The sequence below is a fragment of the Morone saxatilis genome, unplaced genomic scaffold (genome assembly GCF_004916995.1).
Source record: "Morone saxatilis isolate NCDOM2014 unplaced genomic scaffold, NCSU_SB_2.0 Contig0, whole genome shotgun sequence".
Taxonomy (NCBI): Eukaryota; Metazoa; Chordata; class Actinopteri; family Moronidae; genus Morone; species Morone saxatilis.
In genome coordinates, this window is record NW_023339650.1 from 19,530,893 (window position 1) to 19,541,378 (window position 10,486).

A 10,486-nucleotide genomic window follows, 5' to 3' on the forward strand; every position below is an offset into this window, starting at 1 on the left:
AGAAACATGACGGGTCAACATGGCGGACTCCACCAGAAGAGGACCCGCTCCCTCTGTAGATAAAAACGTTGTCTTATTGTCAGGTGATTATACACTGAAGTAATATTATATTACATTTCTGACAATAGATCTTTCTCAGTGTTACACACTCGCTACTCTTTCTCCATTGGTTTGCCTGAAGAGTAATCGATTACCATAAAAAGTCAAGAATACCTTGACCCTGAAAAACATGTAATAATACAGAAAAAGTTGAATAATTGAATAGGTTTAAAATAACTGCCAAAAGTCAGAGATGGTTGTGAGAACTTGAGAAAAAACGTGCAATTAACCATAAAAAATAAATTACAAAAAAATCCTGAAAACGTTTGGAATAGTTGTTCTAATGAGATGATCCTGAAAAATTGGTAATAACTGGGGAAAAAAAACTATAATCCTGTAAAGTTGTTAAATACCCTGATAGGTCAGAGGTTTATTTTTGGAAGCCAGTTATTATTAAAAGTTGGAATAAACCCTAAAAGTCCAGAAGAATGAGTTCTCAGATTAAACCATTGGAAAATACTTCCTCTCTCTCTCTAAAAACGACAGCTGATTCTGTCTTCCCGTGTGTCAGGATGTTTGCATCAGCGCGGTCAAGGAGCGCGACATAGAAGCCAAGCTAAAAGACGTGGTGGCCGAGTGGAGCGGCCAGACGCTCGGCTTCACAACCTTCAGGAACAGAGGAGAACTGCTGCTGAGAGGAGCCGACACGGCCGAGAAAATCTCCATGATGGAGGACAGTCTGATGGTGCTGACGTCGCTGCTGAGCAACAGGTGGGAGACGAGGGCCGAGGAAAGAGGGAATGACTTGGAGGGAAAGAAAAGGGAGATCTGGTTGTAAAATAAAGCAGGTAATAGTGAAATGGATAGAAGAACGAAAGGAAAGAGTGTGGAAATGCCAGGAGACGAGAGCCAAGGGAAGGAAGAAAGAAAGAAAAAGTTCATTTCAAATTACAAAACATTAAAAAGAACCTGAAAACCTTTGCACACTAGGGACGTGATGAATAAACAGCACAAAAATGTGAAATGCTCTCAAAATCAAAACTATTCATACCGACAGCGATGCACAATAAAGGTCCGGTGTGTAGGGTTTAGTGGCATCTAGTCCTCACGACTGCATAAGGTGCGAAAAATGCAAACGAATGGTTCCTCCTGCAGGTACAATGCTCCATTCAAGCCGTCCATTCAGCTATGGGTCCAGAAACTCTCCAACACCTCTGAGATCATCGAGAAGTGGTTGTCAGTTCAAAACCTGTGGATCTACCTGGAGGCAGTGTTCGTGGGAGGAGACATCGCCAAGCAGCTGCCTCAGGTCACATGATCATCCTATATGTGTAACATTTTCTCTCACATCGGATACAATTCAAGGTTTGTCTTTAACTCGTCCAGGAGGCCAAACGTTTCCAGAACATCGACAAGTCGTGGCAGAGGATCATGCAGCGAGCTCACGAGCTTCCCAACGTGGTGCAGTGCTGTGTGGGAGACGAGACACTGAGCCAGGTGCTGCCCATGTTCCTCTGAGCAACACAATACCATTTATCTGAAAGACAGTTTATCAGGATTCATTCTTGATTCTTCTTTCTGCATCCTCCTCAGCTGCTCCCTCACCTCCTGGAGCAGTTGGAGCTCTGTCAGAAGTCTCTGTCCGGTTACCTGGAGAAGAAGCGTTTGGTGTTTCCTCGTTTCTTCTTTGTGTCTGACCCAGCCCTGCTAGAGATTCTGGGCCAAGCTTCGGACTCACACACTATACAGGTAACACGCAGGTGGTAGTGATACACATAACCTGTTCAGTTTTATTATCTGCTTTTCTTTCCTGTATTGTTGTTGTTTGTTTGAGAAATATTTAAATGCAAACTGTCTCTGTCTCTCAGGCTCATCTGCTCAGTCTGTTTGACAACGTTAACAGAGTTGTTTTCAATGAGAAAATCTACGACCAGATCGTCAGTTTTCAGTCTCAAGAAGGAGAAACTGTGGAGCTTAGCCAACCTGTCCTGGCACAGGTACACTCGAAAGCTAGTATCACTTTCCTTATGGGGACTTTCTATTGACATTTACATTAATGATCTTACCCATAAACCCTAACCCCATGGCCAAAATCCACCGATCTAGACCATGCTCGTGATTCCACCAGAGGCTCCGCAGAGAATACACAACTGGTCTATTTTTGGTCTTTTGAAGTATTTTTTTAAATATATCACAAACGACAAACACAAATTCAGCACAGGATATCAAGTCCATCACTCCCAAAACCCCCTACAATGTCCTAAACAAAATAATAGAGTCTGCTGTTTCCTACAACTTTATTAAACTTTATTAAACCACATACCTGCTTAGAAACTGTTCTGTCACACTGCTTTGGGATTTTTTAAAAAGACTTTTGACTCATGATAGCTGCAGCTTTAGCTATAAGACTTGTCTCTTCTAGGGGAATGTGGAGTCGTGGTTAGGACAGCTGCTAGCAGGGGTGAGGCAGACCCTCCATGCTATCATTCGTCAGGCCTACTTGGCCATCAGCGACCCGGGTCTGAAGCTGCTGGAGTTCCAGTCTGCGTTTCCAGCTCAGGTTGGCCTGCTGGGAATCCAGATGATCTGGACCAAAGATGCAGAAGATGCACTCGTGCTAAGCAAGTCAGACAAGAAGGTGCTTTTATTTTGGAGGAGGACAGGAGCAGAGTGGAAACAGTTTCATCATAATGCAGATCTCCTCCCCTCACTGCCCCTTCTCTGATTGGCTTACAGATCATGCAGACGACCAATCAGAAGTTCCTAGACCTCCTCAATGAGCTGATCGACATGACAACCAGGGAGCTGAGCAGAAATGAGAGGACCAAGTATGAGACTCTCATCACCATCCACGTCCACCAGAGAGACATCTTCGATGAGCTTGTGAGTAGACGGAGGGACCGACAAATTATATATGGTTTGAAACTGATCAAAGCAGAATTCTTTATTATGTTTTCTCCATCAGGTGCATCTAAACGTGCGATCTGCTTCGGACTTTGAGTGGCAAAAACAGTCAAGGTTTTACTTCTTGGAGGACACTGACAGATGTGTCATCCAAATCACAGATGTGGAGTTCAGCTACTGCAATGAATACCTGGGCTGTACAGACAGACTGGTCATCACCCCGCTGACAGACAGGTACACAGACACCTGACAAACCCAAACCCACTGACTGCTGGGTGATATGATAGCAAATATGTTAATACCATTTTGAACATCTTTCCAGGTGTTACATAACTCTGTCCCAGGCTCTGGGGATGAGTATGGGTGGAGCTCCAGCTGGTCCAGCAGGAACAGGTAACGCAGTACTCACTGTACTGGTCTCTAGTGACAACTAAAATATTCTTATATTGATTTGTTACTCTAATTCTGTGTGTTTACAGGTAAGACAGAGACCACTAAAGACATGGGTCGCTGCTTGGGGAAATACGTGGTTGTTTTCAACTGTTCGGACCAGATGGACTACAGAGGACTTGGACGCATCTACAAAGGTGTGTGAATGTGTGTGTGATTACACTAGTGCTGTAAAATATTGGTAGTTACTGGAAACCTTCTTCTGTATTTAGTACCTGCTGATGGATTCACCTCAAACAATCATGCTTGAGTTAGAAATATACAGTAGAGGAGGTGTTCACTGGTCTTGAAATATCTGCTTGTGTTGCTCACGATGCTCATGTCTTTTTATTACAAGCATAACCCTGACACAGAAACGAACACAGACTGGGACCAGTCCACTTCAGGTTGGTCCGCTGGTCTCTGGTGTTTGAGGGAGCAGATCTCCCTAAAGACCTCTTACTCCAAGAAAAGTGTCATGGACAAACTTATGACCTACTTGTTACATGGACTTGGCGCAAGACCTGATACTGTCTCATGGTATTGGGTCATGAACAAATTTGAGTGCCCAAATATGTTCATGTTGACCTTTGATGATTGCAACTGCAGTCTGTCCTGAGTTATCATCAACTTTTGAAGTTCAAACACCAAAATGCACCTTATCAGATGCCTATCTGTCTCATTACCAATCCAAAGAATGCTGGGATAAAGCCAGTGTAGCAAAGTGCCATCAGTTTATTGTTGTGTGTCTCTGCAGGTCTGGCCCAGTCTGGAGCCTGGGGCTGCTTTGATGAGTTTAACCGCATCGAGCTACCAGTCCTCTCCGTCGCTGCCCAGCAAATCTACATCGTTCTGCAGTGTAAGAAGAACAAGAAGAAACAGTTTGTCTTCACCGACGGAGACGTAGTTGACATGGACCCTGAGTTTGGCATCTTCCTCACCATGGTAAGTGAGCTCTGACCCAACGAATGATCCTGCATTAGGGGCTTGTGCTTTATAGTTTTTATTGCTATTATTCATTCACAGAAAAATGACTTCGTGGTTAAATGTTTCATGTGCTGACAATCAATTTCTGAGCTTCAGAAATATCCAATAAAATCAAAACTAAAACAGAGCAAACAGTTTGAGTGTTCAAAGACTGAACTATTTCCGATCCAGAGTTAGGATAGGGATGTCTTAGAACCAGTCAAAAAGTTCCAGAAACCAAACTACTGCAGAACCAGAGTTGGAGAGCTGATCCACATCCTAACTAATCACAATGTTCCAGACTTTACCAGTAACTTCTCTGTTCTCCAGAACCCCGGTTACGCCGGTCGTCAGGAGCTACCTGAGAATCTGAAGATTCAGTTTCGCACAGTAGCAATGATGGTCCCGGACCGAGCCATCATCATGAGGGTCAAACTGGCCAGTGCAGGTTTCCGTGACAACCAGGTCCTCAGCAGGAAGTTCTACACCCTCTACAAACTGTGTGAGGAGCAGCTCTCCAAACAGGTCTGAAGATTATAATGATATTGATATTGATATTGATTGATTTTTGTCATCTTCTCCTGCTAATGTTCATTCAAGCTCTATATTGTAGTTAAATATATATAGATATATGTTTCCTTGTCTCACTTTGGGTGTGATTTTGCCGTTTTACTTACAAACATACATAATCTCAATCAAAATCATAGTTTTTGTCTCTATATATTCAGCTTGCAAAAAGTATTTATTTTTATATTAGACCTCATGATATGTTTTTACACCAGGTCCATTATGATTTTGGTCTGAGGAACATTTTGTCGGTTTTGAGGACGCTGGGAGCCGTGAAGAGATCCAACCCGTCAGAACCAGAGAAGACTGTGGTGATGAGGGTCCTGAGGGACATGAATCTCTCCAAACTGGTGTGTTTGTTTTGTACTGACATACACTATGGAGAAATGGGGCAATATATATAACTACAATGCAGGCAGGCAACAAATTTAAAAGGAAAAACCAAGCTAAAGCAACAGCTTCAATGCACCTCGGCGCTGACCTTTTAAGTCTCTGGAACTCTACTGGAGGGATGGACGCAAAAATTCTTCTAAAAGATATTCCCTCATTTGGTGTTGTGATGATGTTGGTGGTTGGTGTCAACAACACGTCAGTCCAAAATCACCCATAGGTGTTTGCCCACTTGTTGACCATATGACTTTGCTACATCGAGCATCTACATTCGTCTGCACTTATTTGTCCAGGTTTTTTCTTTTTAATTTGTCAACGAAACGTGCTGGGAAATGCACATTTACATTAGTGTATTAAAGATTTCCATCTTACATAAGCAACTGAACTGATGCTTTATACATTTTATAACAGTAACATGGATTCTGTATCTCTTTAGGTTGATGAGGACGAGCCTCTCTTCATGAGTCTGATCAATGATCTGTTCCCTGGTATTGGTAGGTTTCTGTCTCTCACTACATAACCCACTCAAACACTAACACAGTCGTCACATGTAATCCAGAACATCCTTCTGTTGATTCAAACAACGTGTAGAGTTTCTACAATAATCAGAGCGGTTTTGGCAAGGTAATATTTTAGACTGCGTTTAACCATGAAGTGGTTTGGTCTTTACCTGTCATTAGTGAAGTACATGGCTAAATAAACTTAATACTGAATATGTCTTAAAGACTAGTTTTATTTAACTCCCCCTCTTTGTCTGTTTGTAGTTCTGGATAAAGCCGGGTATCCAGACTTGGAGTCCTCCATCTTCAGTCAGGCTCAGCAGGCTGGTCTGATCCCTCATCCCCCCTGGATCCTCAAACTGGTTCAGCTCTATGAGACGCAGCGAGTCCGACATGGTACAGATCATTACAGTTAGCAAGCAATCAAATGTCCAAAAGCCAGCTGAAAGTACAACATCTAAATATATCCCACATGCTTTGCAGTAATATTACCTTTGACTGTGGACTTTGTGTCTCTCGTTAAACGTCCTCAGTATAGAAGTTAGTGCTGCTGTCATGTACTCATGCAGGTATGATGACGTTGGGTCCCAGCGGTGCGGGGAAGACGGCCTGCATTCACACACTGATGAAGGCCATGTCAGAGTGCGGCTCCCCCCACCGGGAGATGAGGATGAACCCCAAAGCGATCACCGCATCGCAGATGTTTGGCACACTGGACGTCACCACCAACGACTGGACTGACGGTGTCTTTTCGACTCTGTGGAGGAAGACTCTGAAGGCCAAGAAGGTTGGTGCATGCACAGATGAATGAATGAACAAATATAGAGAAATGTAAACCAAAGAAAAACCAAACCAAAGAGGCCAACCATTCATAGAGCTTTACTCACCTTTTTCTGAACATTGGAATAGTTCCATGTACCATGACAACTAAAACCTGTAACTAAACCCCTAAATGCTAGCTCCCTGTTTTCCAGAACATTATAAAAATTGCAGAAAGGTCGGGGGTGATAGGTGATCAGCCAATATCAAAATTCAATTAGAATAGCCAGGTTTCAACCAGTGGAGGGCGGTCACTATTCACTTTTATAGCACAATATGTAGAATGCAAATATGTTTCAAGAATCAATAAACAACACTACTAAAAGATACTCTTATACAGAAGTTTTATAGCTGAAAAAAGTGGTTCGGGAGTGTAGTTACTCTTTAGTGGTGTATACTTTTACAGTTAAACTCCTAAATATAAATAATCTTTCCAAGTTGCTCTAACTCAGAACTCAGACTTGCAAAATTGTTTTCTCCTTTAAAAATATATTTATAATATAATGTATTTATTTAAAGGTTTATGACTTAATCTGTGTGTGTGTGTGTGTCAGGGCGAATATATCTGGATCGTGCTGGATGGTCCCGTGGATGCCATCTGGATTGAGAACCTGAACTCAGTTCTGGACGACAACAAAACCCTGACGCTGGCGAACGGAGACCGAATCCCCATGGCTCCCTGCTGCAAGGTCACAGCACCCGTCTGTCTGTCTGTCTGTCTGTCTGTCTGTCTGTCTGTCTGTCTTGTCAGTGTTGTGAGGACTTCAGTTTAACTTCCAACAACACTGTCATACGGAAGATCTAAACTGAATCCGGGTCCTTTGTGTCCTGCCTCCAGATTGTCTTTGAGCCCCACAACATTGACAATGCCTCCCCAGCCACGGTATCCAGGAATGGGATGGTGTTCATGAGCTCCTCAGTGCTCGGCTGGAGTCCCATCCTGCAGGCCTGGTTACAGAAGCTACCTGAGCAGCAAGTTGACACCCTGAAGCTCTGCTTCGACTGCTGCTACCAGGTGAGGACGACAATCCGTCCAGGCAGCCATTGCTTTCTGTTAATTTCTATTTTCTTTTTATTCATTTTACAAAAGGAAAAATATACATACACATATAAATTCCAATAAATACTGTTAATAATTTTATAATTATTTAAACATGTCTGCATTTCCCTCAATACTTTAAACCCGGTCCAATAATTTCCCCCCACTGTTCCTCTCCCACCATCTCAAAATTATACACCTCAAATTTAGGTGGCTGCAACCCCCTTAAAAGGTTTTAAAAGCATGTTTTACTTTTTAAGTGCCAATCCTGTTCCAGGATATGTGAGGCTATACTTTTTCCCTAATTGTTTAAAGGACATAAATTGGTCTCAAATAAGTCCCCAGTATAAACAATTCACAACTTGATCAATTGAATCATTAGCTTTAGCTCTTGTACTTTTACGTTGGCGCTGTTGGGGACTGTTTTATAAATGTTAAATGTGTAAATTTTTCTGTTCCTCCTACAGGACTTGTTGGACTTTGTGTCCACTGCTGTGTCTCCTAAGATACAGGTGCTGGAGTGTATGTACATCAGACAGACTATTGACCTGCTGCAGGTACGACACAGATGTAAAACACTGTACACACCGTCTTTGTTGCTCTGACAGTCTTAAGAAAAGGACTCCGTAAACACACTGACATTTCCTAATTCCTCCTCTTTAATACTCGTCCTGATGTGTCCTAGTTCACAGGTCTTTGTGTGTATTTTTCATAATTTGTGTGTTCAGGGTTTGCTCCCGGCGACAGAGGAGAAGCAGGGTTGTCATGGTGACGTGGGTCGACTGTTTGTGTTTGCGGTGATGTGGTCTCTCGGAGCAGTGCTAGAGCTAGATGACCGAGCCAAGATGGAGGCCTTCCTAAAGGTGTGTGTGAGAATGGGATTGTTTGTTGATTTTATATATTTGTTTATACAGTTTAAATACCGGAAGAGGCCATATTTAACTCCTGGTGGGTTGATTTTGATTCATTTTCAACTGTATACTGCATTCAGCCACCAGATGGAGAAGATGAGGTTTTGGTCTCACTTTTGGAGAGTTGTCATGTTACCCATGTTTATATATTTGACGATCTGAACATTCCCACCAATGACTGATTAGGCAGTTTCTAAATGCTGGGGATCCATTCTGTACAACAGAAAACTCTGGGTTACCGTTGCTGTTCAGTCTCAGGCTCTGGCTGAAGTCACCACACACTGTCCCCACCAATGTTCGCCTTGTTGTATTCATTTGTCATATTTATTCTATTTGTTATCTCACACTGATGGACTTTTATGTGTTGTGCTGTTTTATGTATTGAATGTTCTGTGGTTGTTTTTGTTTACCTGCCCAGGGACAACAGATGCAAATTAGCTTTTTGTGCTAACTCTGGTGCGATTGCTTTTAGCTGTGTGCTCTCCTTGCAAAAATAAACTAAATATCAGTGGCATCTAGTGGTGAAATTACAGATTGCATACATGCGGCCTCCGTCGAAGAGGACCCACTCCCGCTGTAGATAAAAACTATAAAACAATATTATATTCCATTTCCTCCTAAATGTTGCACACTGGACCTTTTTAATACGCCTTTGCACATATTGGGTGTAGGGTATCCTCTAGGGGTCTCTAACAGGTCCTGTTTGTTGTTGTGTGTCTGTTTAAAGCACCACAGCTCGTCTCTGGACTTGCCGCACACTCAGGATGACCAGACCATCTTTGAGTTCACCGTCAACGAGCATGGACAGTGGGAGCACTGGTCCAACAAGGTCTGCAGACGCTAAACTTTCTCCTTAAAGAGTTTTTTCTGCATATTCTGTGTCTGTTCTCTGTAGTGCTTCAGTGAGAAGGGAGATATCAACCATATTATTAAGTTCTGGTAGTCTTTTTGTATTTATTTTTATTATTATTATTATGCAGGTCCCAGAGTATGTCTACCCCAAAGACCACATCCCAGACTACTCGTCCATCCTGGTTCCCAACGTAGACAACGTGAGGACGGACTTCCTGATGCAGACCATCATAAAGCAGAGGAAGGCTGTGTTACTGATCGGAGAGCAGGGAACCGCGAAGACCGTCATGATTAAAGTGAGACACTTAAGAATTTGGGGGATTCCTCATTCACTTTAATATTGCTAATGCTACATTTTTTTTCTCTCTGGTTCCCCTGCAGGGCTACACCAGTAAGCTCGACCCGGAGAGCCACCTCAGTAAGACGTTGAATTTCTCGTCGGCCACCCTGCCCAGCATGTTCCAGAGAACCATCGAGAGCTACATCGATAAACGAATGGGTGCCACGTATGGGCCGCCGGCCGGGCGCAGGATGACGGTGTTTGTAGATGACATCAACATGCCCGTTATCAACGAATGGGGTGACCAGGTTGGCTTCAGCATCCCTCTGATTGGTCAACTTCTTTTTCATTTCCCTGCTCTTTCTGTTTTGTTTTTATTTTTCATTTTAATTATACGTTTTTTTGAAAATTCTTTGACATGAAATCAAAAAGTGAATCCACCTGTATTTTATTTTTAATTATTCCAAGAAATATGGAATGGAATCTGATCTTATTCTATTTATTACTCAGATAACCAATAATGTTTAAGGTTTTCCACAAGATTTGCAGTAATGTTAGCTTTGACTTTGGACTTTGTGTTTGACCCTCATCCCTACATAGAAACACATAGAAATGATGATAGTGATAATGCAGAAAAATAATAATAATCTTACATATGGAACCCCTAAATTAATTATAAGAGTATTAATACCTATGCCTGCACTTCCAGATAACCAATTATATTATTTGGGCACAAGCAGTAACAATGCGCCCAAGACATGTCAGGATCAGGCATGCAAAAATGCCTCTT

General features: G+C 42.5%; 1 protein-coding gene across 1 annotated transcript in view; it reads left to right on the top strand.

Annotated features, from left to right (window-relative positions):
- LOC118324808 (dynein heavy chain 5, axonemal-like) overlaps positions 1–10,486 on the top strand; it is a gene marked incomplete in the record, with an annotated part of 45,419 nt that overhangs the window by 18,770 nt on the left and 16,163 nt on the right. The window contains 23 exon segments of the mRNA XM_035657282.1: positions 611–810; positions 1,195–1,348; positions 1,426–1,536; positions 1,633–1,788; positions 1,908–2,036; positions 2,462–2,677; positions 2,776–2,922; positions 3,005–3,177; positions 3,266–3,336; positions 3,423–3,530; positions 4,130–4,317; positions 4,669–4,863; positions 5,121–5,255; positions 5,732–5,789; positions 6,060–6,191; positions 6,365–6,582; positions 7,169–7,303; positions 7,453–7,629; positions 8,121–8,210; positions 8,382–8,516; positions 9,292–9,393; positions 9,545–9,712; positions 9,798–10,004. Coding sequence (XP_035513175.1) covers positions 611–810; positions 1,195–1,348; positions 1,426–1,536; positions 1,633–1,788; positions 1,908–2,036; positions 2,462–2,677; positions 2,776–2,922; positions 3,005–3,177; positions 3,266–3,336; positions 3,423–3,530; positions 4,130–4,317; positions 4,669–4,863; positions 5,121–5,255; positions 5,732–5,789; positions 6,060–6,191; positions 6,365–6,582; positions 7,169–7,303; positions 7,453–7,629; positions 8,121–8,210; positions 8,382–8,516; positions 9,292–9,393; positions 9,545–9,712; positions 9,798–10,004 — 3,405 coding nt within the window.